This window comes from Anomaloglossus baeobatrachus, chromosome 3 (genome assembly GCF_048569485.1).
Source record: "Anomaloglossus baeobatrachus isolate aAnoBae1 chromosome 3, aAnoBae1.hap1, whole genome shotgun sequence".
NCBI classification, from domain to species: Eukaryota; Metazoa; Chordata; class Amphibia; order Anura; family Aromobatidae; genus Anomaloglossus; species Anomaloglossus baeobatrachus.
In genome coordinates this window covers 466,234,968-466,250,101 of record NC_134355.1, presented here as the reverse complement: position 1 = coordinate 466,250,101, position 15,134 = coordinate 466,234,968, and the positions used below count along the sequence as shown (strand labels likewise).

General features: G+C 48.5%; 1 protein-coding gene across 1 annotated transcript in view; it reads right to left on the bottom strand.

The window, feature by feature from the left end:
• MCCC1 (methylcrotonyl-CoA carboxylase subunit 1) overlaps positions 1–15,134 on the bottom strand; it is a 125,240-nt gene that overhangs the window by 61,792 nt on the left and 48,314 nt on the right. Inside the window, exons 8-9 of the mRNA XM_075340568.1 lie at positions 718–829; positions 141–222 (exon numbers count right to left, since the gene is read on the bottom strand). Of these exons, the coding sequence (XP_075196683.1) occupies positions 141–222; positions 718–829 (194 nt within the window). The remainder of the gene's footprint in view (positions 1–140; positions 223–717; positions 830–15,134) is intronic.

Below are 15,134 nucleotides of genomic sequence, written 5' to 3'. Positions count from 1 at the left end.
TCAACTTGCAGTCCTGTGACCGTCCACTCACATGGAGAATACAGTGGAATTATCACAGGGTTCGCATTGTACACCATGCTGATTCGATAGTCTGGAGGCACAGTGACTGCATACCAGGAGCCCCCCTTTAAAAGACATACCTGCACCCACATAGTTAACTGCTTTAGCGGCTCTCACGGCGGCTTCTCCAAGTTTCTTCCTCACCTCAGGACTAATTCCAGGCTATGGAGATGGAAATTCAGGCAAATTAATTTGGCCTAATGGCTAGGATTTTAATCCATGTGTACAGAAGTAAAGATGTATGTTAACTGGGATCCTGCTTATATTGCGGTCATGATTGTGTAATATCTGTTTTCCCTGATGAGAACAACAAATGTCATATACTTGTTATTTTGCAAAGTTAAAAAAAAAAAAAAAAATGAATACATAAGTAAAATAAATAAATAATTAAATAAATAAAATAAAACCCTGATATCCAATTCTAAAATACATGGGATCAATGAAAACCCCTTGCACATCATGATTTTTTATTCAGGAATAATAACCTTCCTTTTCTACGCTTTTATCAATAAGGCTGAATTACTGCAGCAGTTAATCTATTCACACTAATCATTCTCCAACACGCAATAATATACAGTATATATACACAGAAGTGTTTAACCACAGCACTTGGCTCATATCTAAAGTCCTCTAGTCTAAGGACAGTAACTGACGTACCCCAGGAGCCTCCTCAATGATTTTTTGGTGTCTTCTTTGTACACTGCAGTCCCGCTCAAATAAATAGACTGCATTTCCATGTTGGTCCCCAAAAACTTGGACTTCTACATGTCTGACATGGCAAAAAAGATAAAACAGTTAAAAAAGGATTCGTTTTTTTTCCTTAAATATAGTCAGAAGACTGGTTTGTTTATATAAGAACTTGTGAACTCTCCAATCCATAAAAGACATCATTTTCTTTATTTCGATTAGTATAAAAAAAAGATCAGAATAGACATTATACACCTATGAGGCGTGGAACACACAATTTTGCACTAACACACGCAGTTTCCTGGTCTATATAATAACACACACACACTTTATGTGACGGCAGGAGGCTCAGAGCCACCCCCTTGTGTGACGGCAGGAGGCTCAGAGCCACCCCCTTGTGTGACGGCAGGAGGCTCAGAGCCACCCCCTTGTGTGACGACAGGAGGCTCAGAGCCACCTCCCATTTTGTTTGTCATAGTTACTTAAGTTGAAAAAAGACCTAGGTCCATCTAGTTCAACCTTCCTCCATCAATTACCGTATTTTTCGGACCATAAGACGCACTGTTTTCCCCAAATGTTGGGGGAAAGTGGGGGGTGCGTCTTATGGCATGAATGTAGTTGCGGGGAATGAGGGTGCTGCGGTGGAGCGGGTCATCGGGGGCACGAGCAGGCTGTAGCAGCGCATGCCGTGACCACGTAGGCCCGCTCATTACATATGCAAGCCCATCCTCCCGCCCATCTCTCAGCCGTGATGGAGATGGGGCTGGGGGGATGAGCAGGGGGGTGCGCGCATAATTAAAAGCCGGCCCGCATGATCACCCCTGGCAACTACAGCCTGGAGTGATCATGTGCGGCTGTATTCACTGCCCCCCGTGCATCATCATCAGAGCGGGGTGCAGTGAATAAGTACACTCACCCGTGACCGTGTGTGGAGCCGTCCCCCTGCAGCTTCGCGATGTATTCCTGTCTGTGCCGGTCAGCTGATCTGTGTAGAGAGTGGTGAGCACAGCGATGACATCGCTGTGCGCGCCGCTAGTGTCCACACAGATCAGCTGACCGGCACAGACAGGAAGACATCGCGAAGCTGCAGGGGGACAGCTCCACACACGGTGATGGGTGCACTCAGCGGCGCTGCAGCTGAGACAGAGAGGAAGATGATCGGTGCTGCAGGGAGTGAGGAAGGGTGAGTATAAACGTTTATTTTTTTTCTGTGCCATAGGATACAGGCCATATACCAGGATGGGGGTATTTTATGAGTAGGATGGGGGTATATGAGCAGGATGGGTGTATATAGCAGGATGGATGGGGGTATATGAGCTGGATGGATGGGGGTATATGAGCTGGATGGATGGGGGTATATGAGCTGGATGGATGGGGGTATATATGAGCTGGATGGATGGGGGTATATGAGCTGGATGGATGGGGGTGGATGGGGGTATATGAGCTGGATGGATGGGGGTGGATGGGGGTATATGAGCTGGATGGATGGGGGTATATAAGCAGGATGGATGGGGGTATATGAGCAGGATGGATGGGGGTATATAAGCAGGATGGATGGGGGTATATAAGCAGGATGGATGGGGGTATATGAGCAGGATCATATACAAGGCAGGAGGATCATTACCAGGATGGGGTACCTTAGTAGGGAATTTGGCGACATTACCCCCATAACAGTGTCAGCAGCAGATCCTCGCCCCATAACAGTGTCATGACCACATTCTTTGGTTAAAATTTTATTTTCCTATTTTCCTCCTCTAAAACCAGGGTGCGTCTTATGGTCAGGTGCGTCTTATAGTCCGAAAAATACGGTATACATTTTGTCACTAAGTCACTTATAACCAACAGTGTTGTGTGTACTGAGGAAATCATCCAGCCCTTTTTTAAAAGCTGTATTAGTGTCTGCTATTACTACCTCTTGTGGTAGGGCATTCCACAGTTTGACTGCTCTAACTGTAAAGAACCCTTTCCTATTTAGCTGTCGGAATCACTTTTCTTCCACTCGCAGTGAGTGCCCCCTGGTCCTTAGTATTGTCTTTGGAAGGAATAAGTCATGTGCCAGTCCTTTATATTGACCACACATGTATTTATACATATAAATGAGATCTCCTCTGAGACGTCTTTTTCTAAATTAAACATATCTAACTTTTTCAACCTGTCATCATATGGGAGGCCTTCCATTCCTTGTAGTAGTCTAGTTGCCACCTATGAACTGACTAACTTCTGAATATCCTTTTTAAAATGTGGATCCCATATTCCAGATGTGGCCTTACAAGTGATTTATAGAGGGGCAACAATACGTTGGGATCACGGGATCTAATCTCTCTTTTTATACACCCTAAAAAAGAGAATTTTGTTTACTTACCGTAAATTCTTTTTCTTATAGTTCCGTATTGGGAGACCCAGACATTGGGTGTATAGCTTCTGCCTCCGGAGGACACACAAAGTACTACACTAAAAAGTATCTCCTCCCTCTGAGCATATACACCCCCTGGATAACCAAATCTAGCCAGTTTAGTGCAAAAGCTGAAGGAGAATAGCCACCCACAAGTAGAGAGAGAGCAAGAACCGGAACAACCGGAGCCTCTGTCTACAACAACAGCCGGTGATAACACACGGAACAAGAACTGCCAACAGGCAACAGGGAGGGTGCTGGGTCTCCCAATACGGAACTATAAGAAAAAGAATTTACGGTAAGTAAACAAAATTCTCTTTTTCTTTATCGTTCCTATGGGAGACCCAGACATTGGGACGTCTCAAAGCAGTCCATGGGTGGGAATAAACAGAAAACTGGGAAGTAGGCTGAACCTAACTTCACAAATGGGCGACAGCCGCCTGAAGGATGCGTCTGCCCAAGCTCGCATCTGCCGAAGCATGAGCGTGCACTTGGTAGTGCTTTGAAAAGGTATGCAGACTAGTCCAAGTGGCAGCCTGACAGACCTGCTGAGCCGTAGCCTGGTGCCTGAAAGCCCAAGAGGCACCGACAGCTCTGGTCGAGTGTGCCTTGATCCCCAGTGGGGGAGGCACCTGAGTACACTGGTAGGCATCAGAAATGGCCGACCTAATCCAACAAGCCAAGGTCGGCTTAGAAGCCGAGAGGCCCTTACGCCGACCTGTGGTTAGCACAAAAAGAGAGGTGCACCGCCTAAGAACAGCGGTGCAAGACACAGATCCGGAGCGCCCGCACCAGATCCAGAGTATGCAACGCTTTTTCAAAGCGATGAACAGGAGCCGGACAAAAGGAAGGCAAGGAAATGTCCTGGTTAAGGTGGAAAGGAGAAACCACCTTAGGAAGAAAGTCCGGAGTCGGACGGAGAACCACCTTGTCTTGATGAAAAACCAAAAAAGGTGACTCCGAAGAGAGCGCAGCCAAATCAGAGACTCTCCTGAGGGAAGTTATGGCCACTAGAAAGACCACTTTCTGTGAAAGACGAGACAAAGAAACCTCCCTAAGAGGCTCAAAGGGGGGTTTCTGCAAGGCCGTGAGGACCATATTGAGGTCCCAGGGATCCAAGGGCCGCCGGTAAGGCGGAATGATGTGAGACGCGCCCTGCATGAAGGTGCGCACCTGAGGCAGCCGGACGATACGCCGCTGGAACAACACTGACAGAGCCGAGACCTGTCCGTTGAGGGAATTGAGGGATAGTCCTAGCTGCAGACCGGACTGTAGAAAGGACAGGAGGGTCGGCAAGGAAAAAGGCCAAGGAGCATGGCCGGAAGAGCGACACCAGGACAGGAAAATTCTCCAGGTCCTGTGATAGATTTTGGCCGAGGAAGACTTCCGAGCCAGAGTCATAGTGGAGATGACTTCAGGAGGGATACCAGAAGTCGTCAAGATCCAGGACTCAAGAGCCACGCCGTCAATCTGAGAGCCGCAGAATTCTGGCGGAAAAACGGACCTTGTGAGAGAAGGTCTGGACGGTCCGGGAGATGCCACGGCACCTCTACGGACAGATGGAGCAGGTCTGGGTACCAAGCTCGCCTGGGCCAGTCCGGCGCAATGATGATGACCCGACGGCCCTCCATTCTGATCTTGCGCAGGACTCTGGGCAAGAGAGCTAGAGGGGGAAACACGTAGGACAGACGAAACTGGGACCAATCTTGAACCAGAGCGTCCGCTGCAAAGGCCTGAGGATCGTGGGAGCGAGCTACGTAAACCGGAACCTTGTTGTTGTGCCGGGATGCCATTAGATCCACTTCCGGAGTGCCCCACTTGCGGCAGATTGACCGAAACACTGCCGGATGCAGAGACCACTCGCCGCTGTCCACGGTTTGACGGCTGAGATAATCTGCCTCCCAGTTTTCCACGCCTGGGATGTGGACTGCGGATATGGTGGACTTGGAGTCCTCCGTCCACTGAAGGATGCGTTGAACCTCCAACATTACCAGGCGGCTGCGTGTCCCGCCTTGGTGATTGATGTAGGCAACCGCTGTCGCGTTGTCTGACTTGACTCGAATGTGCTTGCCCGCCAACAGGTGGTGAAATGCTAAGAGAGCTAGAAGCACAGCTCTGATTTCCAGCACATTAATCGAGAGGGCTGATTCGGACGGAGTCCAAGTGCCCTGCGCTCTGGGGTGGAGATATACTGCTCCCCAGCCGGATAGACTGGCATCCGTGGTGAGGATCACCCAGGACGGGGCCAGGAAGGAGCGTCCCTGAGACAGAGAGAGGGGCCGAAGCCACCACTGAAGGGAGCCCCTGGTCTGTGGCGACAGAGCCACTAACCTGTGCAAGGAGGAAGTCCGCTTGTCCCAACAGCGGAGAATGTCCAGCTGCAGAGGACGCAGATGGAACTGGGCAAAGGGAACCGCTTCCATTGACGCCACCATCTGACCCAGCACCTGCATTAGGTGCCTGATGGAATGACGGCGGGGCCTCAGCAAAGAGCGCACCGCCAGATGGAGGGACTGCTGTTTGACTAAGGGCAGCTTCACAAGTGCCGGCAGAGTCTCGAATTGCATCCCTAGGTACGTGAGCTTCTGGGTCGGAGTCAGAGTGGATTTGGTCAGATTGACAAGCCACCCGAATTGGACTAGAGTGGCAAGAGTGAGCGAGACACTCCGCTGACAGTCTGCACTGGATGAAGCCTTGACTAGAAGGTCGTCCAGGTAAGGAATCACTGCCAACCCCTGGAGGTGCAGAACCGCAACCACTGCTGCCATGACCTTGGTGAATACTCGAGGGGCCGTGGCTAACCCGAAGGTGAGAGCCACGAACTGGAAATGTTCCTCTCCGATTGTCCGATTGCAAAACGTAGCCAACGCTGGTGTGACACTGCGATTGGCACATGCAGATAGGCATCTGATGTCGATGGATGCCAGGAAGTCTCCTTGGGTCATTGAGGCAATGACTGATTGCAGAGACTCCATGCGAAAATGCCGCACCTGAACATGCTTGTTGAGAAGCTTGAGATCCAGGATGGGCCGGAAGGAACCGTCCTTTTTGGGGACTAGGAAGAGATTTGAGTAGAAACCTCTGAACTGTTCCCGGGCGGGAACCGGTACAATTACTCCGCTGGCCTGCAAGGATGCCACGGCCTGTGAGAAGGCGGCGGCCTTGGAGCAGGGGGGAGTTGACAGAAAAAATCTGTTTGGCGGGCTGGAAGAGAATTCTATCCTGTGGCCGTGGGAGATGATATCCCGCACCCACTGATCGGAGACGTGTTGAAACCACACGTCGCCAAAGTGGGAGAGCCTGCCACCGACCAAGGACGTTTCTGGCGCGGCCAGATAGTCAAGAGGAGGCTGCCTTGGTGGCAGCAGCTCCAGCGGTCTTCTGGGGACGCGGCTTCGTGCGCCAGTTGGGCTTCTGGTCCTTGGCTGAGTTAGTGGACGAGGCCGAGGGCTTAGAGGACGACCAGTTGGAGGAACGAAAGGAACGAAACCTCGACTGGTTCCTGCCCTAGACAGGTTTCCTGGCTTTAGTCTGTGGCAAGGAAGTACTCTTCCCGCCAGTAGCCTCCTTAATAATCTCGTCCAATTGTTCACCGAACAGCCTGGACCCAGCAAATGGGAGCCCAGCAAGGTACTTCTTTGAAGAAGCGTCTGCCTTCCACTCCCGAAGCCACAAGATCCTGCGGATAGCGAGGGAATTAGCCGAAGCCACCGCAGTGCGGTGAGAAGCCTCCAGCATGGCAGACATGGCGTAGGATGAAAAGGCCGAAGCCTGAGAAGTTAAGGCAACCATTTCAGGCATGGAGTCCCTGGTGAGGGAATGCATCTCCTCCAGAGAAGCAGAGATGGCCTTGAGAGCCCACACTGCTGCAAAAGATGGGGAGAACGAGGCCCCTGCCGCCTCATATACAGATTTGGCCAAAAGGTCAACCTGGCGGTCAGTGGGATCCTTAAGTGAGGTGCCGTTGGCCACTGATACAACTGTCCGGGCTGAGAGTCTAGACACCGGAGGGTCTACCTTTGGAGAGTGAGCCCACTCCTTGACCACCTCAGGTGGAAAAGGAAAACGGTCATCAGAACCACGCTTTGGGAAGCGTTTGTCAGGACAGGCCCTGGGCTTGGCCACAGTGGCCTGAAAACTGGAGTGGTTAAAGAACACACTCCTTGTTCTCTTAGGCAAGGTAAACTGGTGCTTTTCTGCCAGAGAGGGTTGCTCCTCTGATACTGGCGGATTGAGGTCCAGTAAAAAAGACTGGGAGATAGACTTAGAGAAGGATTCTACCCAAGCCGGGGGATCAGCCACCGGGGCCGGAGCAGCCTGAGGGACCACTGGGGAGACTCCAGGCTGAGGCACCATCATGTTAGAGCAGGCATCACAATGTGGATATGTGCTCGGTTCAGGCAGTACGAGCTTACATGCAGTGCATATGGGGTACAGCCTTGCAGTCTTGCTCCTAGTGTGAGACATGCTGCTGAGGTGGGGGCTCTGAGCCAGAATGACCCCCAGAGAGTGTATAAGAAAGGTCCACAACCGGAGGTTGTGGCTTACCAGCCCGTTTGTGTGCCCTCCGGATCCCACAGCTCGGACCCCCAGACAGATTAGCAGAGATGCTGCAGCCAGCGCCGACCAGTCTGCAGAACGCTGAGAAAATGGCGCCGGAGCGAGTATAGGGGGGCGGGGCCTAGTCTGAGAGCGGGATCCGGAGGGCCAAGGAGATATACAGGGGAGGGAAACATCTTCTCAGAGAGGAGTGTCCTCCCCTATGCCGAACGGCCGGTGGGCGGAGCCGCACTGTCCCTCTGCATGACTGACATGCAGGGGCAGTGAAAACGAAAGTAGGCCGCAGGCGAAGTCGGGGCCTAAATTTTTCAATGCGGCCGGCAAGCAGGCACCCTCGGCGCGGTTCTCAGGTGAAAACCAGAGAACCGGCCGGAAATCACAGCAAAGTTAAATAACACACTCTCCCCACAATAAAAGTACAAGGGACCCCCCAATAACGTCTCAAATACTTAGCTTATGAGACGCAGGGCCAGGTCCCTGAGGGATGAGTGCTCCGTCCGGCAGGATCCTGAGAGGGCTGCGGATGGAGACCGGTCTCCTGCAAGGCAGTAAGAACCGTGTTGGCTCCCACTTCAAGCCAGAGCCCGAGGGATGGTGAAGGAGCGCGGCATGTAAGGCTCCAGCCTTGTAAATCAACCTTAACAGCACCGCTGACACAGTGGGGTGAGAAGGGACATGCCGGGGGTCCAGACTTGGACCCGCTTTTCTTCAAACTCTTTAAAATCAAAAATCAGATGAGAATGCATGTGTGGATGTGTGCCTCCTTAACACAAAGCATTGAACTGGCTATATATGGTTATCCAGGGGGTGTATATGCTAGTAGAGGGAGGAGCTACACTTTTTAGTGTAGTACTTTGTGTGTCCTCCGGAGGCAGAAGCTATACACCCATGGTCTGGGTCTCCCATAAGGAACGATGAAGAAAGGTATGTGTTGAGAACGCTCTAATTCAGAATATTGTGTTTAGGAAGATACTAATGAGACCAGGCAGAAGTGTGTAGAAGGACAAAACGGATACTGACCATGCATGCCCTACGGATGGAACTAAAGGGAATCTGTCAAGAGGTTTCTGCCACCTAATCTGAGAGCAGCATAATGTACGGGCAGAGATCCTGATTCCAGCGGTGTTTCACTTACTGGGCTGCTTATTATAGTTTTGATACAATCACTGATTAAATCAGCAGTAGATCATCATTAGAGGACTACTTGGCCTGCTGCCAGGTAGTCCAGCATATTCATGAGCTCTGTATAATTGCTAGATCTGCACTAGAGAATACATTGATTTTATCAAAATAACAGCAAACAGCTCAGTAAGTAAGGGTACCTTCACACTTAGCGATGCAGCAGCGATCCGACCAGCGATCTGACCTGGTCAGGATCGCTGCTGCATCGCTACATGGTCGCTGGTGAGCTGTCAAACAGGCAGATCTCACCAGCGACCAGTGAACAGCCCCCAGCCAGCAGCGACGTGCAAGCGACGCTGCGCTTGCACGGAGCTGCCGTCTGGAAGCTGCGGAGACTGGTAACTAAGGTAAACATCGGGTATGGTTACCCGATGTTTACATTAGTTACCAGCGCACAGCTGTGTGTGCAGGGAGCAGGGAGCCGCGCACACTGAGCGCTGGCTCCTTGCTCTCCTACCATAGCTACAGTACACATCGGGTTAATTAATCCGATGTGTAATGCAGCTACATGTTCAGAGAGCAGGGAGCCGCGCACACTGCTTAGCGCTGGCTCCTTGCTCTCCTAGCTGCTGTACACATCGGGTTAATTAACCCGATGTGTACAGCAGCTACATGTGCAGAGAGCCGGAGCCGGCAGCACAGGCAGCGTGAGAGCTGCAGAGGCTCGTAACTAAGGTAAATATCGGGTAACCACCTTGGTTACCCGATGTTTATCTTGGATACAGCTTACCTCAGCTGTCAGATGCCGGCTCCTGCTCGCTTCATTTGTCGCTCTCTCGCTGTCACACACAGCGATCTGTGTGTCATAGCGGGAGAGCGGCTTTGAAGAAAACGAACCAGGGCTGTGTGTAACGAGCAGCGATCTCGCAGCAGGGGCCAGATCGCTGCTCATTGTCACACACAGCGAGATCGTTAATGAGGTCACTGCTGCGTCACAAAAAGCGTGACTCAGCAGCGATCTCGGCAGCGAGCTCGCTGTGTGTGAAGCACCCCTAACTCATCGCTGGAATCAGGGTCTTTGTCTCTACATTATGCTGCTCTTAGATGGGGTTGGTGTAGTAAAAACCTGGTGACAGATTCCCTTTAATAGGACATACAGTATATACGGGGATTGTTTTTGTGAGACAACCCCTTTAATTGCATTTTCTAAAGCTGAAAGAATCTGTTCCTGTACTTTACTGAAACCAGTTTTGAGTTTTGCTAAGTTTAGCAAGAAATTGTTCCCATTTTATGATACGTGATTTGATGACTTTGTCATGTGCTTGATATAACCTAATGATAAAATGCTGATGACACGCGATCTGCAGAACTCTGACCATAGTAACAGCTTAATTCTGTTTAGTGTAATTCTGCAGCCCCTGATTGGGAATACTGACCTGACATCAGATTGGTATAAAGAATGGGTTGGGATTACCTTTCCACAAATCAATAATGCATACGGCTCGAGTAATGATGTTCGTCACTTATACATCAAAGTGTATAAATACTTGTACATAACCAATTTACGGAATCAAATGGATTGCTGATCATTTGATATCCTAAGATCCATAAATTTCTTTTTTTTAGATTTCCATCACTGCAGTCAGATGAGGCAGCAAAAACCTGGTGACAGATTCCCTTTAAAAAACAAAACCATGTTTTAGACTGTAGAGGGGTAGAGCGGGCTTCTTGATTGCCCCAAAAGAGGATGTATAAATAAATAAATATATAGAGAGTAGAAATAAAGATGGAGTAGATGGAATTTCCATACTCTGTCCTTTTGTTTTCAGGGGAGATAATTCACTGTATAGAACAATACCCGTCTGCTGAGTGAATGTTTGGCCAATATCAATCTCAAACATAGCACTTAGATAATTTAGTCCGCTTTCTATAGTTTGTATGTCGATCACGCTAAACACCTGTATAAAGAGATGTAAATTCAATCCAAGGAAAGAGGAGCATTGCCAGCAAAGAATAAAAACATGGGTTTCATTCAAACGCATTTAGAGCATGAGGGTGTGACTCCATCATGGAATAGCATAGCCTGGGAGTGTCAGTCACTAAGTCCTTCCACATGCCATGTCCAAATGACAGATACAAACATCCATTTGTTGTAGCAGGTATATGCTGAAAGTCCATGCCACAATGATCAGTTAATTCAGATGCATTAATTTATCAAAAACCTTAACACAGACATATCTGTGTCTGATAGTTGTCGGATATTTGTAAGGCCCCTTTCACACGTCAGTGATTCTGGGACGTTTGTGCTTTTTTTAAAACGTACCAGAATCACTGACATACGCAGACCCATTATAATGAATGGGTCTGCTCACACGTCAGTGATTTTTCACTGCACGTGTCTCCGTGCGGCGTACCCGCGTGTGCGTGATTGCCGCACGGAGACATGTCCATTTTTTTCTGGCATCACTAATGTTCCACGGACCACGCAGTGGTGTGATCCGTGAAACACGTGCCAGAAAAACACGTGCTTTTAAAATAAAAATCATTTTTACTCACCCGGCGTCCAGCGATGTCCTCTGCAGCCCGTTCTCCCTGCTGCTTCTGAGCCGGCTCATTATTGTCGCACATATTCATTATGCGCGATACAGCCGACCCGGAAGCAGCTGCTGCGGGGGTCACCGCCGGCCGGATGCTGCACCGCGGGAGCGATCAGCACCATGGACAGCGGGAGCGGGCGCAGATGAGTTGTTTTCTAAGTGCAATCACGGGCCACGGAGAACGGAGCCCGGATTGCACTTAGACAACCCACGGGTGCCGTGAATCATGGCACACGCAGGGACATGTGCGTGTTTTACACGCCAGTGAAAAACGTCACTGTTTTTCACTGACGTGTGAAACGGGCCTTAGACACAGAGAGGAAAAGAAAAAGAAAACAGAACAAAAATGTTAAAGGAATATGAGAAGAAGAAAAAAGTAATAAATAAAAAAAAAAAAAAAATTGTTTCTCAATTGAACAGTAAGGACTGTCATAAACAAGAAGGCTATTCTGCTGTGTGATGGAGACGTATTTTCATGTTTTATACATATTTGAATAAAATCCAGATTTTAATTTTGTCGACAATTCTTGAAATACTTAAAGGGAACCAGTCATGCTGGATTATTAAAAAAAAAAAAAAAAAAAAAAAAACCAAACTTATATGCTTAGGTAAAACCAGTACAGTCCTTTGTTTTCAGTCATCAGGGCGGCCTTTTGCTGGAATTAGTCACTGTCACTCACATTCAGGCAAAATTCTTTTATGAACTTAGCCACACCCCGTGCAGTGTAATTGAATTATACACAGGTCCTTTACCAGAAATTCTCCACCTAGATCCGCCCATTACAGTCACATGATCATCACACAAGTCTTGGATAGACCACTGCTGATCTCCAGAGCTCAGCTGGTCTATGCAGGACCTGTGTGATATCACAATCATGTGACTAATGGGCAGATCAAAGCAGAGAATTTCTGGTAAAGGACCTGTAGTACAGTTATTACACTGCAGGGGGTAGTTCAAAAAATAATTTTGCTTGAACAGGAGTGACATGACTGATTCCCAGCAAAAGGCCGCCCTCATGATGGAAAACAAAGGTCTATACCGGTTTTACCAAAGCATATTTTTTTTTTCCCTTTAAGGTAAATACATGGATTTTTTTTATTTTAGAAAACCATGTTAGTGATGAACATTCTAGCATGTAAAACACATTGGGGGTGGTTTAATATAGAAAAACAACATGACAGGTTCACTTTAGCTTTACTAGCTGTATTGCTGCCCAGGATCCTGCTTAATCTCCTCCCTCCTTGCATGCATTGGAAGATTTGTTTTCTAAGTGTACTCAAAAACAAAACGAAAAAAACGCCAAGGTGATGAGCTGTACTTGCACCTTTCTTTATTGTTGGCATATTCACACCAATATATCAGATTTTATGGCACAATAGTTACTGCATCTTTTTAATACCCCAAATGATTGATTGATTGTGAGATTGATGAGACAACGTGTCTCCTGGTGTCGTTTACATTGTCCCTACCTACCAGCATTTGCAGGTCTCACGAATAATATATATATTTATTCATTTATATAGCGCTATTAATTCCATAGCATTTTAAATACATTGGCAACACTGTCCCCATTGGGTCTCACAATCTAAGGTCCCTATCTGTATGTTTTTTTGTAGAATAACTACTTATGGCTGCACAAGTATGGGAGTAAAAACACCCAAAACGAGTATACAGCCTAATTAAATCATTTTTTTTTTAATAAACTTAGTGTATTTTTTTTTTCCACAATGTTAACCCCTTCCCGACCTTTGACGGATCAATCAATCATGGAGCGTGTGAGGTTAAGCCCCGCCCCCTGCCGCCGGCAGGATGCGGCGATCCACGCAGATATCAGCTGTTTTTAACAGCTAACATGTGTGCCTGCATGTTCCGAGTGGAATAGCATTCCACCCGGAACATTTAACCTCTTATATCTCGCTGCCAAAGTCTGGCAGTGAGATGTATATGCGCGCGGCTATGATTTTCACTTACCGACGCCCCCACCGGAAGTCACGTGCACGATCACGTGACTTTCGGTGGTTGCCATGGTAGCACAGGGTCATGTGATGACGCCTGTAGCTAACATGACTTGCTTCCTCTCAATGCCGGAATACAGCCGGCATTGAAAGTAAAGCACCGTATCTGCAGTTCTCAGCTCCGTAGCTGAGATCAGCACATATGGCAGAACGACCGGATTGCTGATCGCTATAGCCCCCTAGGGGGCCAAATAAAAAAAAAGTTTAAAAAAATAAAAAAAAAACTAAAAGTTCTAATCACCCCCCTTTCGCCCTATTGAAAATGAAAGGGTTAAAAAAATAAAAAATATACACATATTTGGTATCGCCGCACTCAGAAACACCCGATCTATCAAAATATAAAATCAATAAATCTGATCAGTAAACGGCATAGCGGCAAAAAAATTCCAAACGCCAAAATTACGTTTTTTGGTCGCCGCAAGTTTTGCGCAAAATGCAATAACAGGCGATCAAAGAAGGGAATTTTGTTTACTTACCGTAAATTCCTTTTCTTCTAGCTCCAATTGGGAGACCCAGACAATTGGGTGTATAGCTTCTGCCTCCGGAGGCCACACAAAGTATTACACTTAAAAGTGTAAAGCCCCTCCCCTTCTGCCTATACACCCCCCGTGCATCACGGGTTCCTCAGTTTAGTGCAAAAGCAAGAAGGAGGAAAGCTAATCAATTGGTTTAAAGTAACTTCAATCAGAAGAAATTTCGGAGAACTGAAACCATTCAACATGAAGAACATGTGTACACGAAAAAACAACAGCCCGAAGGGAACAGGGCGGGTGCTGGGTCTCCCAATTGGAGCTAGAAGAAAAGGAATTTACGGTAAGTAAACAAAATTCCCTTCTTCTTTGTCGCTCCATTGGGAGACCCAGACAATTGGGACGTCCAAAAGCTGTCCCTGGGTGGGTAAAATAATACCTCGTAATAGAGCCGTAAAACGGCCCGTTCCTACAGGTGGGCAACCGCCGCCTGAAGGACTCGTCTACCTAGGCTGGCATCCGCCGAAGCATAGGTATGCACCTGATAGTGTTTGGTGAAAGTGTGCAGGCTCGACCAGGTAGCCGCCTGGCACACCTGCTGAGCCGTAGCCTGGTGCCGTAAAGCCCAGGACGCACCCACGGCTCTGGTAGAATGGGCCTTTAGCCCTGAGGGAACCGGAAGTCCAGAAGAACGGTAGGCTTCGAGAATTGGTTCCTTGATCCACCGAGCCAGGGTGGATTTGGAAGCCTGTGACCCCTTACGCTGACCAGCGACAAGGACAAAGAGTGCCTCCGAGCGGCGCAGGGGCGCCGTACGGGAAATGTAGATTCTGAGCGCTCTCACCAGATCAAACAAATGCAAATCCCTTTCACATTGATGAACTGGATGAGGACAAAAAGAAGGTAAGGAGATATCCTGATTGAGATGAAAGGTGGATACCACCTTAGGAAGAAATTCCGGAACCGGGCGCAGCACCACCTTGTCCTGGTGAAACACCAGGAAAGGAGCCTTGCATGACAACGCTGCTAGCTCAGACACTCTCCGAAGTGATGTGACTGCTACTAGGAAGACCACCTTATGCGAAAGGCGAGAAAGAGAAATATCCTTCAAAGGCTCAAAAGGTGTCTTCTGAAGGGCCATCAGAACCCTGTTCAGATCCCAGGGTTCTAACGGCCGCCTGTAAGGAGGGACAATGTGACAAACCCCCTGCAGGAACATGCGTACCTGAG